The sequence below is a fragment of the Pezoporus flaviventris genome, unplaced genomic scaffold (assembly GCF_033815535.1).
Source record: "Pezoporus flaviventris isolate CSIRO_AGI_PZ_B2104156 unplaced genomic scaffold, CSIRO_AGI_Pfla_v1 ptg000001l, whole genome shotgun sequence".
In the NCBI taxonomy this organism is placed as follows: Eukaryota; Metazoa; Chordata; class Aves; order Psittaciformes; family Psittacidae; genus Pezoporus; species Pezoporus flaviventris.
In genome coordinates, this window is record NW_026892549.1 from 27,793,392 (window position 1) to 27,813,486 (window position 20,095).

The 20,095-nt window shown below is 38.1% G+C and overlaps 1 protein-coding gene across 13 annotated transcripts in view; it reads left to right on the forward strand.

The window, feature by feature from the left end:
• The window catches only part of LDB3 (LIM domain binding 3), a 124,735-nt gene that overhangs the window by 38,755 nt on the left and 65,885 nt on the right, over positions 1 to 20,095 (forward strand). For all 13 annotated transcript variants that reach the window (XM_061449496.1, XM_061449515.1, XM_061449487.1 and 10 more), the window contains exons 3-4: positions 79 to 230; positions 13,253 to 13,328. In XM_061449496.1, coding sequence (XP_061305480.1) covers positions 79 to 230; positions 13,253 to 13,328 — 228 coding nt within the window. The remainder of the gene's footprint in view (positions 1 to 78; positions 231 to 13,252; positions 13,329 to 20,095) is intronic.

Sequence of the window (20,095 nt, forward strand, 5' to 3'; positions counted from 1 at the left end):
TCTGGTTGAGTTCTCTGTGAGAGCTTTACGTACAGAATGACTTATCCTGATACGACTTTTTTTCCTTTTCCCACGCAGATCACCCCTGGCAGTAAGGCAGCACAGTCACAGATGAACCAAGGCGACCTTGTGGTAGCCATTGATGGAGTCAACACTGACAGCATGACCCACTTAGAGGCCCAGAACAAGATCAAGTCAGCCAGCCACAACCTGAGCCTCACTCTTCAGAAGTATGTTGATATAAGTTAAAGTCCTTGTATTAACTAAGGGCTTCCTATGAAACTTGTGACTAAGTGATATGTTTTTTCTGTCTGTTAGATTTACTTGATGTGTTCAATGCACAGATATGAGACAGAATGCCGAAATCTGCTTTAATTCTTGTCGAAAGCAGCATAGATTCTTACAGAAATCATTATGGTTGATATGTTGAGTGTATCTGTGTTGAATTTAGCCTACCTTATTCAGGTGTAATCCTGTATCCTTTCAAGCTTCTTAAAATCTGTTAAAGCAGAATACATAACAGGTGTCTCAGCTCTTCCTGGTTAATGTTACTTCCAAGGAAACCTACTCTCAAATCAGATAACCTTGCACAGAGATTTTGTGTTATAGTTGCATTAATATTTAAAGATCCATGATGTTATAAAGCAAAGTAATTGCTATTTTTATTGCATTCTGGAGAAGGTAATTTTTCCAGAGGCTAGGCAAAGACTGGTACAGAAAGCAGGTTGTAATGTGGAAGTATAATTTCTGAGAATATACCAGAAAATCTCATACATGGATGTGCAATAGAGCTAAAACAGTATCGAGAACAGGCTAACACCTAAGGGAAAAAGACCTTTACCTGAGGTTTCCAAGACAGAGCGGGGTACTTTAAAGCAAAATGTATGGCTGAATTTTCCACATGACTTTGTAACTCCCATGTTTGCCTGTAAGTGGGCATTCCAGATAATGTGTAAAACAAGTACACAAAGTAGAAAGATGCTAACAAAATTGCAACACATTTGTTAGCTTCTGTGAGAACACTGGGTACACTTAGGTATTTCCTAGAAAAGAGTTTAAATTAAAACTTTCCAGATGTTCCAGATTCTCTCAAAGAAAAATCTTTGAGATTTTTCTCAAAGGGCATGCTGTAGCTGTTTCAGCGAATGCAAGTGAGGCAGGGAGACGTATGGAGTAACTTCTGCTGCCTCATAGGATGTGCATGTGTGCCTCTAGTGTGCTTAGGCAAGGTTTTCAGCCAGAAAGTTTTCAGCCAGAGTGAGAGAGACCAGGAGCCTAATCCTAAATGTACTGAAATGGGCGTTATATTAGACACCAGAAGAAAATGATATTTCCAAATTGTTGAGGGCAGATGGGGTGCCATTTTGATGTGTGTAATTGAACTCCTATAGCCCAGTCCAGCTTCTTTTTCTCGGTTCTAATGAATGCTAGTGATATTATGAGTATATGTATGATAACTTTTTAAAAATATTTACATTGTTCTGGATTATTTTGGATTTGAAAGTTAAGGAAAATAATTTCTGATAATTTATTTTAGAACTTCTATCTGCTTTTCTGTTGAATCCCTGTGTTTTTTCATGGAAAGAAAATGTTTCCTTTTGTGCTTAGGCTTGTTGCATATTTGAGGTTAGGTTTCCTGAATATTGGACCTGAAAAAGGTCCAGTGGCTGTCTCTGTGGCTTGGCATTTAAAACTACAGATAATCACCTCTCCTTCCACACAGAGGATGGATTCCCAAATCTTTGACTAACAAAACCAGATTATCCTTATGCATATCACAGATGCAAGTCGCTAAAACCATAATTTTGATCAAGTGCTGGCAGGGACATCTCATGTGAGTAATTGTTGTACTTTTGTACTTGCTGACATCTAAATTGCAAGAAATCTAGTTGCCACATCATAAAAAAAAAAGGTGATTTACAGCATCCAGGACAACTTATTTATTGTTGAATGATTAAAGTAATTGTTAGTTTTCTTAAAATATTTTCAGAATGCTGAAGACTTATTTATTGTGGTATACATTACTCTTTGTCCACTTAATTCTAGTGGAAGTGTCATTACTTACTGCTTTCTTGCTCATCTATTGTTTTGTTTCTTTTTTTTAAGGCTTGCCTTGTCCCGCAGCTCCAAAACAGTAGTATGTGATTCAGATAATCAAGTTATGTCAATAATGGACAGCTGAAGTAAGCTGTAATGGGGCGTTCCACAGACTGAAATATGCTTGCATAGATAATAGATGTAGATGAATTAAGATCCATTTTGAAAAGAAGAAAAATGGCATAAAGTGATTGGAAATACTATTAGGCATTAATAGGTCAGACAACTTCTTTGTTAGCAAATGAGAACTTTCACAAATAATGTTTGTGCTCTAAGTGCATACAATTCATAGAATCTCCTCTTCAGTATGACAGTTGCTTTTTCATGTGAGTTATTAGTTTGCATTGGTGAGTCGTTCAGCCTTGCTGGAGCTGTATGGGAAACACTAAGATTAAAAAGTAATTATTTTTAATAGAGTGTTTTTTCTTAGATAATTAGGGGCTATTCAGAAAGTTGTGCTCAGAAGCATTAAGCTGGCTTTCACTTTGCACAAGTCAGTGTTTGCACAAGCTAAACCCTGTCAGCATGTGATCTCGGCCAGCTGACATATGCATGTCAGTTACGCAGTTCCAGCATCCCAGTGTCTTGAACAAAAAGCATCACCACAATATTTGGGAAGTTAGCTTAATCTCACCTTGAAAAGTTATTTTCCTAAGCACAAATGGATTAATTTACTTAAGTACAAAAAGCTTGTGGCAGTTTAGTCACCTGCACAAAATTTACAATGAATTTTTTTTCTCAACAAAAATAATTTTATGAAAATTTTATTGGTGAGAGGAAAAATAGTTAACATGAAAAATATGGGAGCAGTCACTAATGATAGCAATTTTCAACCAAGTAAAAACAAAACAGGAGAAAGGCAGAATCTCCTGCACTTGGTTACCAGGAAAATGACTGTGCTAAGAGATCATTTTAACTTTTTTAGACATGGCTTGCAGCAATGAAACTGGAGTGGAGTGTTCCACTACTATGGAAAAAACGAATCTAGTTTCTGTAAAGATGGTAGAGATGGGTACAGCCAGTTGTCTTATTCCCATAAAAGTCTGGAAACATTGGAAATCCTTTCAAATGAAAAGGCATATATGTGCATTAGGAAATTCACTGTTGTGATGGGAAAACTTAAGCCCTAAATTTTGGTGATCTTGGACATTTACATGAAGTAGTCACGTGGCTCTACACAATATGTTTCAAAGTCATGGAATGCTTTACCAGGCAATCTGTGACTTGGTTTCCCTGTTGCAGCACTGGAAGTATAAATGAACTTGCTTGTTTAGTCTAGGAGGCCATGGAAGGAGCAGTGGAATGTGAAATCTAGACATAAATGCTGTGAGACAGAAAGCTTTTTATTTTTCTAATGGCTCTTGGCTCTCAAGAGCAATGGCCTTTCCTTTTATTGATCCTGGCCATGAAGGTTTCATGGGTATTGTTTATAACCTGACAGCTTGGACAGTATTTGCTGCTACTCACTTTTATTATCACACTCAATTTTCCTGTGGGGTTCTTTTTTCAGGGTGGGGAACTGGTTTTTATATGGCTGTCAAGAAAAACTGTACACCGTGTCAGCACTTGTGCAGGACATCAAATTGCAAGACATCAGATGTAGGAGAAGGGAAACATTAAGAATGCCCATTTGTACTTGCCTCCCTACACAGTGAGTGTCTGCACTCTGTGTACCAGCTTAGTTTTAATTCAAGTACCATCAGTTTGCACTGTTCAAGGTGCACTAACACAGCTCTTCAGTGAGTACTTAGTGCACAGTGCTGGCCTGAGTTTTATTATCCATGTAAAAATCTCATAATGGGTTCAGGAATTGTGGATGTCAAGTTGATTTTGGTTTTTTTTCTGACAGCTTCCTTCCCTAAACTCCCTGTTAAATTTGTTTTTATCACTTCACCCATGCTATGTTTTCATGTGAAACCAGAAAATTAGGATGGAAGTCTCACCAGCTGTGCCAGAGGTTTGATCAGGCAGACAGAACTTGTCTTTTTACTAGTTTGCATGAAACACTGCATTTTAGGACTGCTCATTTTCAGTGTCTGGCTACCTAGTACCCCAGAGCTTGAAGCGTGCTTCCCCGTGCTGCTTTGGGGAAGTTAAAGGATGCAGACAGGCAAGTGGCAGGGATTTGAATTATTTGGACCATTCTTGGAGAAAGAAACATGTGATCCAGAGATGTGGGAAGTATGGACCCTCCAGATCACCTCTGCTTCCTTCAGTGTAGAAGACAAAAGAGATCTAGGAAGTGAGTTCTCTTTGTTGAAGAAAAGAGAGCAGCAGTGAAGGGAGAAGGAAAAGAAATTTCTTTGCAATGTGCACTGTTACCCAGTAGAACTCCATGAGGCATAATATTATTGAGGCAAAAAAGGCTGATACTCTAAACCATTAGATACTTAAATAGATGCAGCTCTTTCCTTAGAAACCTACATTAATGTAGATGTACTGATGGGGATTGGTGCAAGTTCTGCAAGACCATGCTATGGAAGGCTGTGATCATACTCTAATGACCTGGGTTGTGGTGGAAAAAGACATTGGTGTGCTTTTAGTCTTTTGTGACTTCCTGGAATTTAGTTCTCAATCATTTTTCAGTATCAGTTTCTAATCAGTTACTTGAGCTACACAGCTGCCCCCGGCATTTTAGTTCTAGGCCAGTCAAAGTTCATCTTCAACTGGCTGGCTGTCCCACACATACTTGTCCATGAACTTATTATCCTGCACTTCATAGGTGAAAAATGAAATGCATGCAAAATCTGTTATCATTCCGTACAAATGGGTTTCTATTTAAAATTCACAGTAAATGCAATGCACTAGAGTGCAATATTATTTGTCAACAGGTTTCAGTGGAGTATCCGTAACACTCATTTGATCTTAACTTAAGGAATCTGATCAGCCTCCTTGGAAAGGATTCACCAAATGTACTGGCTTGGTTTTGGAAAGTGCTGTAACATGAGCGTGCCTCATTCTGCTGGCACAAGCATTCCTGGAACACTCTAAGGCTCCTGCCTTGGCGTCTCCCTGTGCTGCTAGAGAGGAGCAGGGGCTGTGCAGCCCTTCTGTGCTTGGTGTGTGTGTTGACACAGCCTTTCCCTCCCAGGGCATGCCGGTGGTGCTACCATTCACTTCCAGATAGGCACAACTGACTGTCTTTTGCTGGAAAGTTGTGAGCTAAATAATCCTTTTCTCTAGTGAAAGGGAAAGTCTCAGAAATAAAGCTGTGAGAGACTTATGGTAAATATTTAATAGCTTTCCTTTTTTGTGCAGCTCCAAAAGATGGCTGATCCTGCAGTATTTATTTCAGGCCTACTATAAATAAAGCATGTGGTGACAGCAAACTGCAAGCAAGGGGAATTCAGTGGTTATGGCAAACTGCTTTCTTTTGTCTGAAGCTGTGAATAGTAACCAATTCTGTGTATGTATTAGGTCTGCTGATGGGCGTATTTTAAATCGGAATCAGATTTAGGCTGAGTTTATGATCAGAAGAATTAGAAGAGAGTATCTGTCCCAGTTTAAGAGTAAATTAAAACTATATAAACATTATTGATGAAAGCATAGCCTGAAATAGTGGTACTAAGACTGTTCTGTAGAAATGTTTCCTAAAAGTATTGTAGGACTGTAGCGTTGTAGACAATTGTAGACAAACAGAAAATTAAAATATGGATTTGGAATTTTTTACTTTATGTGATTCTGTTACAGCCATCAGACTAATGATGTTTTCGTTCAGAGGCTGCTTACAGACCAGAGGTAGGATTTGAGGCCATATGAATATGACTTTTGGTTTCTTAAAAGGAACACGAATGCTAGTGGTAATTTACTAGTGTTCATGTTCCGCATTATGAATATATCTCCTGAAATCTGTTCGTAGAGGGACTAAGTTTTCCCTGGATGTTCCTGGCTTTCTGACTGTAGTCTTCAAGCTATGGAAACTGAATGCCCAGTACCAGATGACTGCTCCTTTGGTGAGGTTGCAGCAACACTTTCACACGCAGAAGTCCCACCTGGGACTCAACAGCTAGTGCAGCAGCATTTAAAAGTTTGGGGAACAAGGACCACATCAAGACTCCAGTAAGGATCTCTGAATTACTAGATGCAGAAGTGAGGTGGTTGTGACCATGCAAGACCATGGATTAAGGGTATGAATGCCTGACTCTTATCAAAACACAGTATTTAGCTTGTGTTGACAAAGATGTGCCATTTGTGTTTGATAACATTTCACTAGAAATTATGAACTCTTATCCTATTTTAAGGTACAAATACGTTCATACTGCTGTAGAAATATAGCTTGAAATTCGAGGACACTTCAGAAAAAACAGAGTATCAAAAGAAAAGAAATAAAAAATAAAGCTCTGTTCTTTAATCCATTCCCTTGAGTTCTGCATCATTTTTGTTTAAATATGCCACTATGAGTCTCAGTAGGATTTAATGCTTAAATTAAGAAAATACTGGCTAAATATTAGAAAGAAATAAAGTCAAAACTCATGCAATGTTAGATATTCCATGTGCTGTTCACTGGAATAATTATGACCTAGACTGCCTCAAGTACTCAGATCTGTGACCATGTAGAAAGTCTGTGTTGGAGTTCTCCATTCACTCAGTGAGCGCCTTAGTCTGTAGGTAACTGCATGTACCTGTACTCAGGAGAAGTGTTACAGAACCTACCTTTGGGCAGACAAGAAAAGCAGAGTAGTTAAGTTGCTGACTGTGTGCTTTCCTGAATCACAATGAGATATAATTTTAAAATTTTAAGCAAATTAGTATATAAAGAAGAGGAACACTAATTGTGGATGTGAAATGTGATATAAGTTAGTTTACTTTGCTTAGGCATGTGACTCTTGAACTCTTGAGAGCATCTGCCTCCAGTAACCGAGGTTTCCTCCCTAGACTTCAGATGATGCTCTATATTCAAAACATTAAAAAAAGCATATTCTACTAGTGGATTAAAGAAGCTACCATGTATTACTGTGAGCTGAGAGGTGGTTCTCTCTAACTACTTATGAAATAGAGGAGAATCCTATTGCATGGCCAGTTGTCTTTGTATGTGGGTATGAGAGGACAGTTAACAGATGTCAGGCTAGGATTTGGAAAGGGCTGTGAGTTACTGTCTTTGAGTAGTAACATTTAATGCTGTTAAAATTAATGAGCAGCTTTTTCCATGGAAAATGAAATATCAATGTCAGTCACCGCAATAAATATAAATGCATTCCTTACACGAGCAGTTTAACTGGGTGGACTGCTATTTACACTCACTGCATAAAGTGTTCTTGTTAGTTTTAAAAAAGAGTCTGGAAACTGTGGATATGTGCCAAGACCTTAAAGGGCAATGAAGTTTTCATTGCAACAAGATTCTGCTTCGGGATTGGAACTCTTCTGAGTGTATGTCAATTTTCTTTTTCCCCCAAATACCAGCTTAGAGGTGAGGTTAAAAAAATCATTCTTACTTGTCTGAGAAAGATTATTTCTGTGAGGATCTTTTCACATATTACACTGCACTCCACCATGGAAAGGTCAAGCTAGGGAAACATGGGCACATCTCACGAGAGTCAGTGGGCTGACATAGCTTACTAAGTACACGACAGTTGTACTCTTTCAGACAGTTACTGGTTGTATTCTACGAGGAAGTCGATATGTTACCCAAAATGTTATAGTGACAGGAAGGTCACAACGTATTAGGGCTGGGACCTTTTCTTATTGCTTAATATTGATTAGCTTAAGCATGGTTATGTCAAAATGTAAATTACACAGTTGAAGCTGATTGGAATGAATGATAGAGTATTTTTTAGAAATGGAATGAGGAACTGTTCAATCAGATGAAATACTAAAGCTTTACTAGATCAATCCTGTAATGTGTTATTTGTGCATGCGAAGTCTGTGGTTTCCTTTGGATCATTTTTACTATGGTGCTTCTTGCTCCCCAGCCACTATGAAAGCTGCCAGGGCTCATTCTTTTTTCACAAAATTTTAATCATTGATGGTCCCATTGTTTCTTACAGCAAGAGCAGTGATACACCAAGGTCTGTTTTGCCTGGCTTTTAGGCATCTTCATGTCTGTGATCTCCTTGGCTGGAGTCTGTGGCAGCATGGCAGTGCTGAGCACTGGGTATAGGCTGGCCATGTGGAGTTTCAGCATTACTGTAATGACAACTTCAAACAGGACTTGAGTACTTCAAAAGGAAACAGATTATTTTGATAAGTCCTGCCTAACTTTCTTGACTTTCTTTCCAGTCAAAGCTTCTCAGATACAGGCATTAATGGGAACCGCATTGTAGTGTTTTAGCTTGGAAACAGAAGAAGTTAAGACCTAAATGAGGTGTACTGCAGTTAATTTTCCATGGTCACTGATTTTTCACCCATATATGTCAATTAGAAATACTCTAAAAGCTATGTGGCAATAAGGTGCACATCCCAACTAAGAGGAGTTACAGTAAAATCAGCTGAGTAAATATGTTTCATTAACATCTTTGGGAAACTAAAGAAAGTAATTTGTGGTCAGGATGCTCAAATTATCCTGAGTTAAGCTTTTGATTTTTGAAGATGTTGAGTGGCAAGGGAAAGAATAGAATTAATCTGCGTAGTATAGAAATCTAGATTTGGGCAACGCTTGAACTCCTCTGTATGAGCAAAAGGCAGTTACAAAGCTCTATGTTATTTTTCTGTGAATCATCATATCTTTGAATGTTGTGATTCCCTGATTCGAGAGCTGTCTCTTTAGGGTGATGCTCTACAGCAGTCCCCAGTGCTGCTCTGAAGTCTGTACCTGCATTCTTAAAAATTGTTATTTATTATGTTTACTGGGCACGGTTGAGTCACATCTCAAGACCAGGGTATGGTAGGTTACATACAGGTGCTGAATCTTTATTATCTGAGTGCAGCACAATGCAGGGAAATAATTAAGAAATCAGTCATCCAGCTAAGTGTTAATACTTGCATTCACCGTTAACATATAGAGAGCAAAACTGCTGATGGAAATACTTTCCCAGTTTTCTTGCAGGCACAGATGATAACCTGAGAGGGAAAGTAGGTCTCATCCTAGCCCCAAAGTGATCACAGTTGCATTTTAAATACCATCAAGTGTTTCTGGGTTTTGTCTGTGAATCTCATGGGAATCACTAAAACAGGTGCTTGCTGATGTCCCAGGCAGGGCTTAGAGAATTAAACCATGGTATCACAAGTCTCAAGATTTTCTGTGCAAGACTTACAAACAAGAAGCAGCTTCTGTTTGGCTACTTAATTCACTGAAGATTTAAGTGACAGATTACTGATCTTATTAAATGGACACCTCAAATTGATAACCATGTGTAATATTTAGTCTGTCCCTTCTATGCCTCTTACCCCCATCACCTCTGCCAAATGGTCAGGGATACTATTGCATTAAAATAGATACATAGCAAAAGCCCAATTCTACATGCTCTGTTGTTTTGCATCCTGCTATGTGCTTACCTGCTCCACTCCAGAATGACTTGGTTTCAATTAGGTGACAAGTAATTTCATTTTCTAGTGGTTGAAATATTAAGATAACATTATTAAGATGCTCAACAAGGTCTAAATAAGTGCTCATATGTATTAAAATGAAAGGAAAATCTTAATGTAAGAGAAGAAATGCTTATTTTAGCTGTCCTGAGAATTAGAAAGACACTGACTGATGAAGAAACAAAATATGAAAAAGCCACACGAAGATGGAAGAGAGCTGTTATCTCTTAGATCATGTTACCTCTCTGCAAGTACAGTATTGTGCTCCCCTGAGACATGGGTTAAACTGATAGTGCATTACAGAACTTTCTTGCAGCCCTTCCTGGGACATGCAGCTCCTCTTGATGCAGTTGACTTCAAATGAACCTCTGTTGTGAGTGTAGCTACCAGGATTGAAGTGCTCTTCAAGTCAAGGTATATTTATATAGGTGGGAATAAGTAGAAATTTTGACAGCCATATCAGCAGTGCTGTCAAATTGATCTGCTTTGCAAAACTACATCTATCTTGGTTTGGAACATCACTAAGAAAGAGAACCAGTGTTGAGAAAGAGGGAAGGTATATCTGTGGAAAGGAGGAGAATTAATACCAGAACAATGTATTTGTTCATCATTAAAACTGTTCTGAGTTTTCATTTTTAAATGAGGTTTTTGCTTCTATTTTTTACTTTGAAAATATCGGAGAAAATGTCTAACAGTTGAAATCCAATTGCAATGACAAAACAAATCTTGATGGAACATTTCAATATCAAATCTAAAATTGTCACTGTTGTTTGTGAGATTTGGACTTTCATCTTCCTCATAGCCCTGCTAAGCAAATGCATTCCCTGAAGGTTTGGAATAAAATAATTTTGTAATCAATGGATTAAGATGTAGATCTGGACACACACATTTACAACAGCACCATCATCAGCTGAAAAGCAAACTTGTGTTGCATCTAGCAAAAGAGGGAGGAAAAAATTGACCTGAACTTGCAGATACTTTTCCCAGAGGAGTAATGGCCTTTATGTAAATAATCACTTTATTCTGTAAGTGCATACACTTTCACTCCACAAATTGACTTCACCTCTTCTGCCCTTTTCGCTGTTTCAAGACTCTGCTAAATCTAGCAAGTCTCATCATTCTGTTTTTAAATCTCAAAGCTGTAAATATGCAGGGCTGAGTTATGTAGGAAACTCATTATTTTAAAGTAGCATCTTGAAACCTCAGAGTCAGTGTGAAATAAATATCTTGGTTGGATAGCACTATGAATGACAGATGTAGCTTATCAGTAATGTGGAAGAAATACAGCTTTTTAACATCATCTTCTCCTGTCAGGTAATGAGTGATAGAAAACAGACATACAATAAACAACAGAAGTGATGGAGTAGTTTGGTAAATAAATTCCTGTGCTGCAATACCAGTGTTTTCCAAATATGAGTCAAACATGCAGTATGTGGTTGTTTGCTATACCTCTGTACATGACAAGCGACATTTACAGTGCTGAGCAACTTTGGCACTAAAATTCATAATCAGTGAGCAGAGCAAGGGGTACACTTAATGTGTACTCTGCACAGCTCCGGTCTTGAGTTTGCCCAGGTTCACCCATGTAACTTCAGAGAAATAACTGGGTGTACCCAGAAATGACACCAGTGGAAGGACGATCAGAATCTCCGCTTACATCTTTGTTCATAAATCACCAGTCAGTTTGTGGCAATTCTGATTTTGTTCTGGAGTGCAGCTGATTGTTTTCTTTTTATTTTTTTGCTGTCTTTCATGATACATGTGCATGAATATAATTTATTGTTTCTCTTTTTAAGCTGAAATGGTTGGAGGAAGGGTACAGCACTCTCTCCTGAGTGAAGATCAGTCGGTAACGTGCCTGACGAAATTTTGTTCTAGGCAGTTAGTGGTTAACTCTTGTTCTTAGAACTTAAAGGTGTATGTTTCTCAGATAATTATATCTTAGGGAGTATATTGTGATAGATTCCAGCTGTGAATATCAGCATTAGTGCCTTTTACAGTTTTCTAGCTTCTTGCTTCAGGAATACTCTGTCAGTGAATTTCATAGGATAATTATCTGTTGTTAAACAAAACTCCAGTTTTCATTGCTCCACAGTATCTCATTATGAGGTAAGCATCTATTGCATCAGCTGTTTTCAGCTCTCAAAGTAGTGTAACTTCTATATTTTCTATATGGAAATCACACAGTTCCTGTAAGGATTACTCCTTTTTCCTAGTTTTTTGTTTGTTTGTTTGTTTACTCTTGCTTATGGAAATATTACGGATGTGGCAGCTAAAGCTAAACACACAGCTCAGTGTGGAGCTAGGTATTAATGCAGGGATTGCCACTACGGATGAGCCCAGTTTTTGTCTAGCTTAGCTTTATATCTGATAGATGCCACTGGGAAGTATTTCAAAGGAAAGTACAATACAGCCTTCAGTAAGGAAATAATGCTCTTCCACTACTGGTCTTCTAAGTTGTGCCATAACAAATGAGTGTCTGTATGGCTACTTATTTTTACCCAAGGTACAGCAGCTGTTGGCCTTTTTCTTGCAAGTGTAAATATCTAATCCTTTCTAATATCCTGCTGTTCTCATAGTCTCAGTGGTGTCTTGTAACAGTTTCACTTCGGGTTAATCAAGTACTCTAGGAAAAAGTTTTTGCCTTTATCAATTTTACGTGTGTTGTCTTTTTAATTTCACTGAATGTCCAGGAACGTAGCTCTACTTCCCCTTTTCTGCCATTCATTATTTTCTAAACCTTGGTATTGTCTTCCCTTACTCATCTCTCTAAAGCAAACAACTCTGAATGCCTCAGTCACTTCCACTTGATTTTGCATGCTTTTAAGAATTTGTATTTTGGTTTGGTACCTGCCCTAATTTTGAAATGTACTTTGAAAGGTGAGAATTCTAGGCATAATCCTGATCTGTAGGTTGACAATAGGATATTACTTACATAATTCTGATTCTTCTGTTTAACTATTTTTGCATTTTTCATTTCATTTTCTCTGGTGATCCCATGTGTACTGGAAAGGCTTCAGGGGGATGTTCAGAGCTATGTAGCTTCTCGCAACACCTCCCAGAAATGTATCTTCACTTACCTGAGCATCCTAGAGTGCTTCAGTCAGGATTTATCTCTGTGCTTTCTATGTTATGTTCCAATGAAAGGGCAAGCTGTGTGTTTTGAAAGCATTTTAGTTGAGTTAGTTTTTGGTTTTTAAATGCTTGTGTATGTATATTTGTCAAATACAGGTGAAGGGCAGGCATTTGGAGTGGAATGTTATTAATTCAGTAGTGATCTGCTCCTTTTTAAAACTATACTAAACTGTCTGAAATGAAGCTCAGTTTCTTCCTGCAGAGAGGTTTAACTTACGGCAATTGCTATACAACCTAAGCTATTTAAATAATAAACTTTTGAGGAGTTGATCTTGAGATGCCTCAGTACCAAAGTTTAGTCTCTGCATTTTGAAAGTCCTTTTTTCCAGAATACTACCCAAACCTATATTTATCTAGTTGTGGCTGAGTGTCATCTAAGAAGATGCAGTTTGTCACAGGGAACTGGAAAAGGGATTATCTCCTGCATCAGAGAGTGCTTCTTTAGCTGGTGGCTTTTCATTATTTTGCATTAAATGAGAGCTGAAAAATAGGAGTCCAGATTGCTAACCTATTTTTTATTTTTTTTTTTTTCTTTTTTTTTTGGGGGGGTTATCCCTAGATCTAAACGTCCAGTGCCAATTTCAACCACAGCACCCAGAATTGATACTCCCAAGGCTGTAATTCCCCACCAGAAGGTATGTGACAATTTCTCTTCAGCCAAAGTTGATACCATTTTTATCCGCCATGGTGAAGGTAAATACTTACTACAGGAAATAGCTTTTGCCCACCCCAAATAAGTAAGCATTGAATGAATGCACAGTCAGCAAAGCTGTCATAATGCAGTGTGATCTGTATGTTGTTAATTTCTTATTAGCAGAAACAAAGCATCCAGCTGTCCTCTGAAGTTATCTGGTCTAATCCATTCTGAGCAGCTTGTTTTCATCTGGGCTGCAAGAGGCTACCAAAGCTTCTCAAAATTTGCTTTTGCAGATTCTTGGGGAAAAAAACATTAGACTGTACCTGAGCGTGTTGAAGTCCTGACTACAACTGGAAAGATGCTGATTTGGAATGAGAACATTAAGGCATTTGGAAGCTTGCATCATATTGTATTCTTGTCACATTATTCAAAAGACACGGGAATAAAAAATAAAGAGGATAAGTCAATTTAATGAATAACGGTGGCAGAGGAACTGGATGCCTTGGTTTCTGTTGTCAAATCTTGTCATCTTCCATAAAATAAATGTTTGTATCAGAATAAATAGCATTCATTGACTGCACCTGGTAACTCATCATCTGTATCTTTGGGCGGCACTGGGGAGCAAGGGTACCTGAAAGATGTTATGTATCCTTAGGCTCAAGCACTGCGTAAGACATTTCTATTGCTGATGCATTTAATTAGATAAATGGAGAGGGGGAAATCTCCATTTCTGCAACTTTATCCCTTCTGTGAATGCCAGTGTCATCCCTAACATGTTGTGTAAATAAGAAATACTGAAGATCAAAATACATGGGGAATTAGGTGATGTTCTACTAGTTTTGGCAGTTCTGACTTCCATAGATACAATTTTAAGTTATTTTCATGAAAAACGTGTTTTCCACATTCAAAGCTCAGAAGATAACATCATCCCTGTAACCAAGTTTGCAAATTTGGGCAAAATAACAGAAGAGAACACACTTGGGCAGATAAATTTGATTCAGTTTTATTCTCTCAAATTTGAAATGAACCTGTCTGGCTGTTTATTAGTTGAGGAAGAAATAATATTTTTTTTTCCTCTGGACCTAGTAAACTTTTTGTCCAGAGGAAATGAAATTTAGAATTGATCTTGCTCAGAGTTGTTCCTCCTTCTATCTTGATTTTATAAAAGTTAGCTTGGAGAAAGTTACTGGAAGAGTCACCAAACAGTACTTTGAAGTTCCTAGAAGAAAAACAACGGATCATTCTTCCAGTTAGACTGGAGTTCAGCTGCACCAGCAAAGTAATAGATAGCGGAAGGGGGAGAGAGTACTTATTTTCCCTCACGAACTACACAGAATGCTGTTAGTTTTCAATGCAACAAGTAGACATGTTTATTCAGAGTAATTCACCAGCACAAGACTGACAGTTATCTTTTGAGACCCTCAGTAGCACCTGTGCGGGTATGACAATTACTCTACTTCCACCACAGGGACACAGGTTTCTACAACATGAGATTTTCATGACTCTCTATCGATCGGGTGCATTTCTTCCCTGGCAAGTGTCAATTTTAAAATTACTGCCATATGTATTTAAAGCTGTTTACCACACAAAACAGTTTTCTCCCTTAACTACCTACCCTATAGAAAAGTTAATTTCACTCACTGCAGGTTTTTTTCTAAAGGTCCTAAAAGCGCCTTTGGCATGAAAGCTGTAAAGTCACTTTACATGTCTTATTTTAACCCTTCAGAGAGAGATGAGGATTAAGGAACTCAACGTTTTTTTCAGGAGCATGTTTTCTCACACTTGAGAATCGTGTGCATCAGTGTTTAGGAATCACAGAACCGTAGGGTGGTCTGAGTTGGAACATGGAGGCCACCTATTCTGAATGGGCTACAGGTAGTACTTGCAATGGAAAAGAGATTTACTGGAGCCCTTCTGGAGGAAAACAGTGGTATCTAGGACAAGGTATGGTGGGAAACAGAGTAGCAGTATTAAGAAAAGTCTTAAGTGCAGGGTCTTTGGCCCAGGAGGAATAGGTAGCAGTAGAATGTTGGAGTGACATTTATGTCACTAATATACGCTAGTAGACAACAGTCAATTTTTAATTGAAGAAAAATTCTTCCTTGAGGGTGGTTTGGAAGGGTATGAAGCATTGAATCACTGGGTAAATCTCAAAATCTGGAATATAAAGTCTTTACTGATACAGACAGTGCTCTGGGAATGTTGCAATAAGGTATGTTACAGTAAATATACTTTAAAAATCAAGGTTTCTGTGTTTGTCCCTTTGTTATTTCTAATAACAGTATCACTGTAGAAATGAAGAATTCCGTGTCACATAGGCAGAAGCTGTCACCTCCACATCACTGCTTGACAGTGTTTAGACTCTCACAGGTCACATGAAATGAAATTGATTGCATTTCAAAAAAGGGCAAAAAACCACATTACAAGACAGTCAGGACAGTGTTGTCCTCAAACATCAAGAGAAGTTTTTCTCACTTTGCTCTGAGTCAAGGTTAAGGCATGGCAGTGTTAGCTAAAAAAATCTGCATGTGCAAGTTCAGTATCTAGTTTAAACCATAAATTTTCTTGTACATTGTGCTGATCCAGTTGCAGCTTCCACTAATTTTCAAGCATGTATGTCTTCTTTGACTGCTATGGTTATGGTTCTTTGTGTCTTAGAAAACGAAGCATACATTATTTTAGAAACATGCAAGGAAGGTAGAAAAACCACAGAGTTCTTCACCATGATTTTTTTATTTTATTTTTTTTGACATTCCTTTCCATTTCATTCCATTCTCTCCATACTTCCTTGAGCTGATCAATATTATGGATGATACAGGTTCTACAACCCTAGGTATGGCGTTAATGAGCTGTGGGGCTGTTACTGGAATGATTTGCAGTTTCACTATTTCCTTAGCTGACATTAGTCTCAAACTTGAAACAGTTTTAATTCAGTCTAGTTAAATCTTTTGGGTTTAGTCAAAACATTTAGTCAAGTCTTTTGCATAGGTGTGGCGTAGCTGGAAGAAGGGGTATAACTAATGCTGAAAGCACTCAAGTAACAAGAAGAGTCAGCGTGATTCCAAGGCTTGAAACAAAGCCTTGGTGAATTCCTGAAGCTTTTCAGAGGGAACAAAACTTGGTCAAGCAGAAGCTATACAGCTGAGCATAGCTTTAACATTTGTCCTTTTACATAAAGGTATCAAGGCAGCCTCTTTAATTTTAAAGATATGACTCTGTGTTGTCCTGTTTATGGAACAATACTGAACACAGTTATTCCAGAGACCCAGTGAGGATCTCACGATGCTTATGACTTGTTTCCTGACAAATTTGGGAATCTATGTGGTTAAGAGAAAAGAGATGAAGGAGTGACTGACTTTTTAAGTGAAGCATAGGATGGAAGAGCTGGCTGAGCTAAAAGCTGTTTGTTGGATGTCTTTGTGCAGTCATTTAATGTCATGGTGCCACCATTTCCTTCTTTCTGTAAAACTTTTAAGGTAATAATTTGGCATGTTGGGAGGTCAAATTCATTAGTATAGCATTATTCATTATTCATTAGAAATGAATAAAGACTGTACGGTCATAGATAAATAGAGCATGGGCTGCTAAAGGAAGAGGAGCTGAAAAACTGGTGGTGTGTTTTCCAATATGAATTTGTTTCTCTCTTCCCTGATACATAAGGAGCATTTGCCTTTCATGGAAACTGAATGTTTATAAAGAAAAGAATAATAATATTTCGGAAAGGCAACAGTCTGAGACTTCATTTATCAGTTTTTGAGCTCATTCACTGACTTTACAGTGGGACATTAAAATGCAATTTTCCCCTCGTAGTGAGGGATTGCTGTAGATCTCAGCATCCTTCTCGAGGGAAGAATCCCATTGCTCAGTGTCAGAGCCCCCTCTTCTGGTCGGCCGAAGGGTAGCGTCAGACTTGCATAGTTCGAAATGTTAGCTTGCTTTTCCAGCCGCAGAGAGCGCAACAGAACGGGATAAGAGAGTTGTGAAGCAGGGGAACGTTTGTTGCTGTTGGCTGCATTTCATGTGATGTAATGCTAAAAGCCGTGCTGCTGATCAGTATTAGAGATTTGACCTTCACATTCAGAAATGAGTTCAGAAGTGCTGCATTGATCTGTTTTTGCCACTGAACTGGAGGAAAGGAAAATAATCCTAAAATATCCACTAGGAATAAACTGAATGAGAGAGTCTTTGACAATCACAAAAGGGAAGAGGTAAATAAGATGATTATTGGGTAGTGAATCTTTAGCAGACATTATACAGCTGCTGTCTGAGCAGTTCCTGTTTGATCCCTTTCCCCCTGAACACAGCAAAAGCAACTACCTTAAAGCTACCATGAATATTAACTCAAAATGGAGAATGCTAACCTGGCGCTGCTGGGTTCCTGGGAATTCTAGTGTTGAGTTGTCAGCGTGCTGGTATTACAACTAGAAATTGTTTAAGCAGTGAAACTAAAATTCCACTCATGCCATAAAGGTGAGCAAAGTCTTTTTTTTATGGTAGTCCTGTATTTTTCCCTTTGCCTACTGTTAGTGTCCAGTACTACCAAAACTATGAAAATGCATTAGGATTAAGGAAATACCTGGCATTCATCTCATTAGAAGTCAAAACTGATACTTTAAAATCAGATCCCCTTGCAAGTCCTCTTATTAAGGGGTATGGAAAAGGAACCCACAGTTAACTTAGATAAAAGCCACAGACTTCTCAGGGCAACAAAGTATAACTGTTGCATATCCTTTTTCTTCTCTATTGCCTCTGTATTTTATTTTTTATTAAATATTTGGTTTGTCCCTCCCTGCTAGCATGTAAAAGTCATTTGCACAAGTGATGGCTTAATTTATGAACATGCCCTTGTGCATTCGTGCCACTTTTACAACATATTTTTAGAGAGAATCCCTGTTTTCTGTTTGTTTAATACTTGGAAGCTTGTAGTAGGCCACTTAATGGTTGGTTATTTGCTGGTGTTGATGTCAGAGTATAATGACTGAAGTATGTAATTCAAATGTATTTATTTAAGAAGGCATAGTCTGTAAAATCCTTTTAGGATTATCTATTTCTACAGCCTCAGGCAGCTATTAATGCCAGTTAAAATCTCTTCCTGTTTATTCCTAAGAAAAATGTTCTCAATTCATTTTATCTGCCTTACATTTTCGATTCAAAACAAATGTATTTAATGTCATGATTAATTGCATCCTTAGACATTTAGGTTTTTTTTTCAATTAATTTTAATTAATCTGGCAGTATTATCTGTAATTTTCAAATGTAATCTCCCTAAATTTAAATATGCAATATAGAAAAAGCCAAAAGAAAAATATAAAATATTTCTCTTTCTAGTGATCCTTAGTATCAATATCAGTAAATAACCAATACTAGCTAAAGTAGAAAATCAGAGGCCAAATTATTCTCTTAGGCCTATGTTTCCTGCAAGGCTATGGGGGACATGTGTGTAAGATGTTAAAGATGGTGATTGAAGCAGTTGCCAGCACAAAGGAGGCAAAATGTCACTGCAGGCCACCGCCTGCTCTTGTATTGCTCTTCTTCAGGATAACATCCCCTGACTGTCCCTGTTCTCCAGAGCTGGACTGCAGCATGCTGCCAGCATTACTGGGGGACCTCTTAACTGTGAGTGTGCATTGTGGCATCTGGGTACCAGTTATGGCTGCAGTGTAATCTAGGTCCAGAGGGAGAGGTTGAAGTGATCTTTCTCCTGTAGCAAAAAAGCCCAAGTTAGGCTGGAGCCAGGAGCTTCTGAGATAAATTACAAATTGATATTATAGCTCTAGAGAAATTGCCAAGCATTCACATAGTTTATTGGGTACCTCAGCTGTTGATTGTATTTTTCACCCAAAACATGTAATTACAGGCAAACAGCAGTGAAAAATGAAACAGCTTTTGAAACCATAAGATTCATTATTTTAAAACATGTGCTAATGAGTTTCCCCACTCAGGATGCTATGTTCAAAATGCAGTCATTAGAGAGATGTTAATCAGTGTTAGAATCATGCTATTCATGTTCCGGTCACTGAACCTTTAGACATTAAAGAATAAGATAACTGAGAGTAAAGGAATAAAATGCTCACCTGAAAGTGAAGTTTGCATTCCTCTTTGAGAAAATTGTCCATACTTCCAAAAAGTACAGAGCTGTGGTTACTACATGCTGCCAGTAGCTGGAGTGAAATGAGGCAATTTAACCATAAGGGAGCTCTGTGCTTCCACAGAGCGTTGAGTGCCCTCCAGTCCTAGGGATTTAGATGGTGTTGCACCGTAAGGAGTTGAAGCAGTGATAGGGTGTTTTAGGCAACGTGAATATTGAAGTTTTACATGAACTTCCTCAGAACTCGTGCCACAACTTATTTCCTGCCTTGTGTTGCTGAAAAGGCAGTATTTCTCTTTTTTTGATAATTACCTTTTATTTTGGTTTCACAAAGCTGCATTAATAGCAAATCATTTATGAAACTAAAGCATACTACTTCATTTTTCCAGCATAGGGTTTTGGTAGAATGTTTCTAATCTGAGCACCAGCATAGACTTCTATGGGTACAGCTATTGTGGGAGATTCCGGTGACTTCCACTAAGACAATACATCCTGCTGTCCTAGTTAGGAATATTATCTGGGACATGACTGTGGGATCATACACTCATCATCTACATACTCATGCACATATTCCTTCAGGTGAAAATTACGCAGAAATGATCAGAATAGAGGCATCCTGTCTGTTGAACAGTACCTGTTGTCGAGTCCTGTTGGTCTATCTGCTAACCATGCTGCAT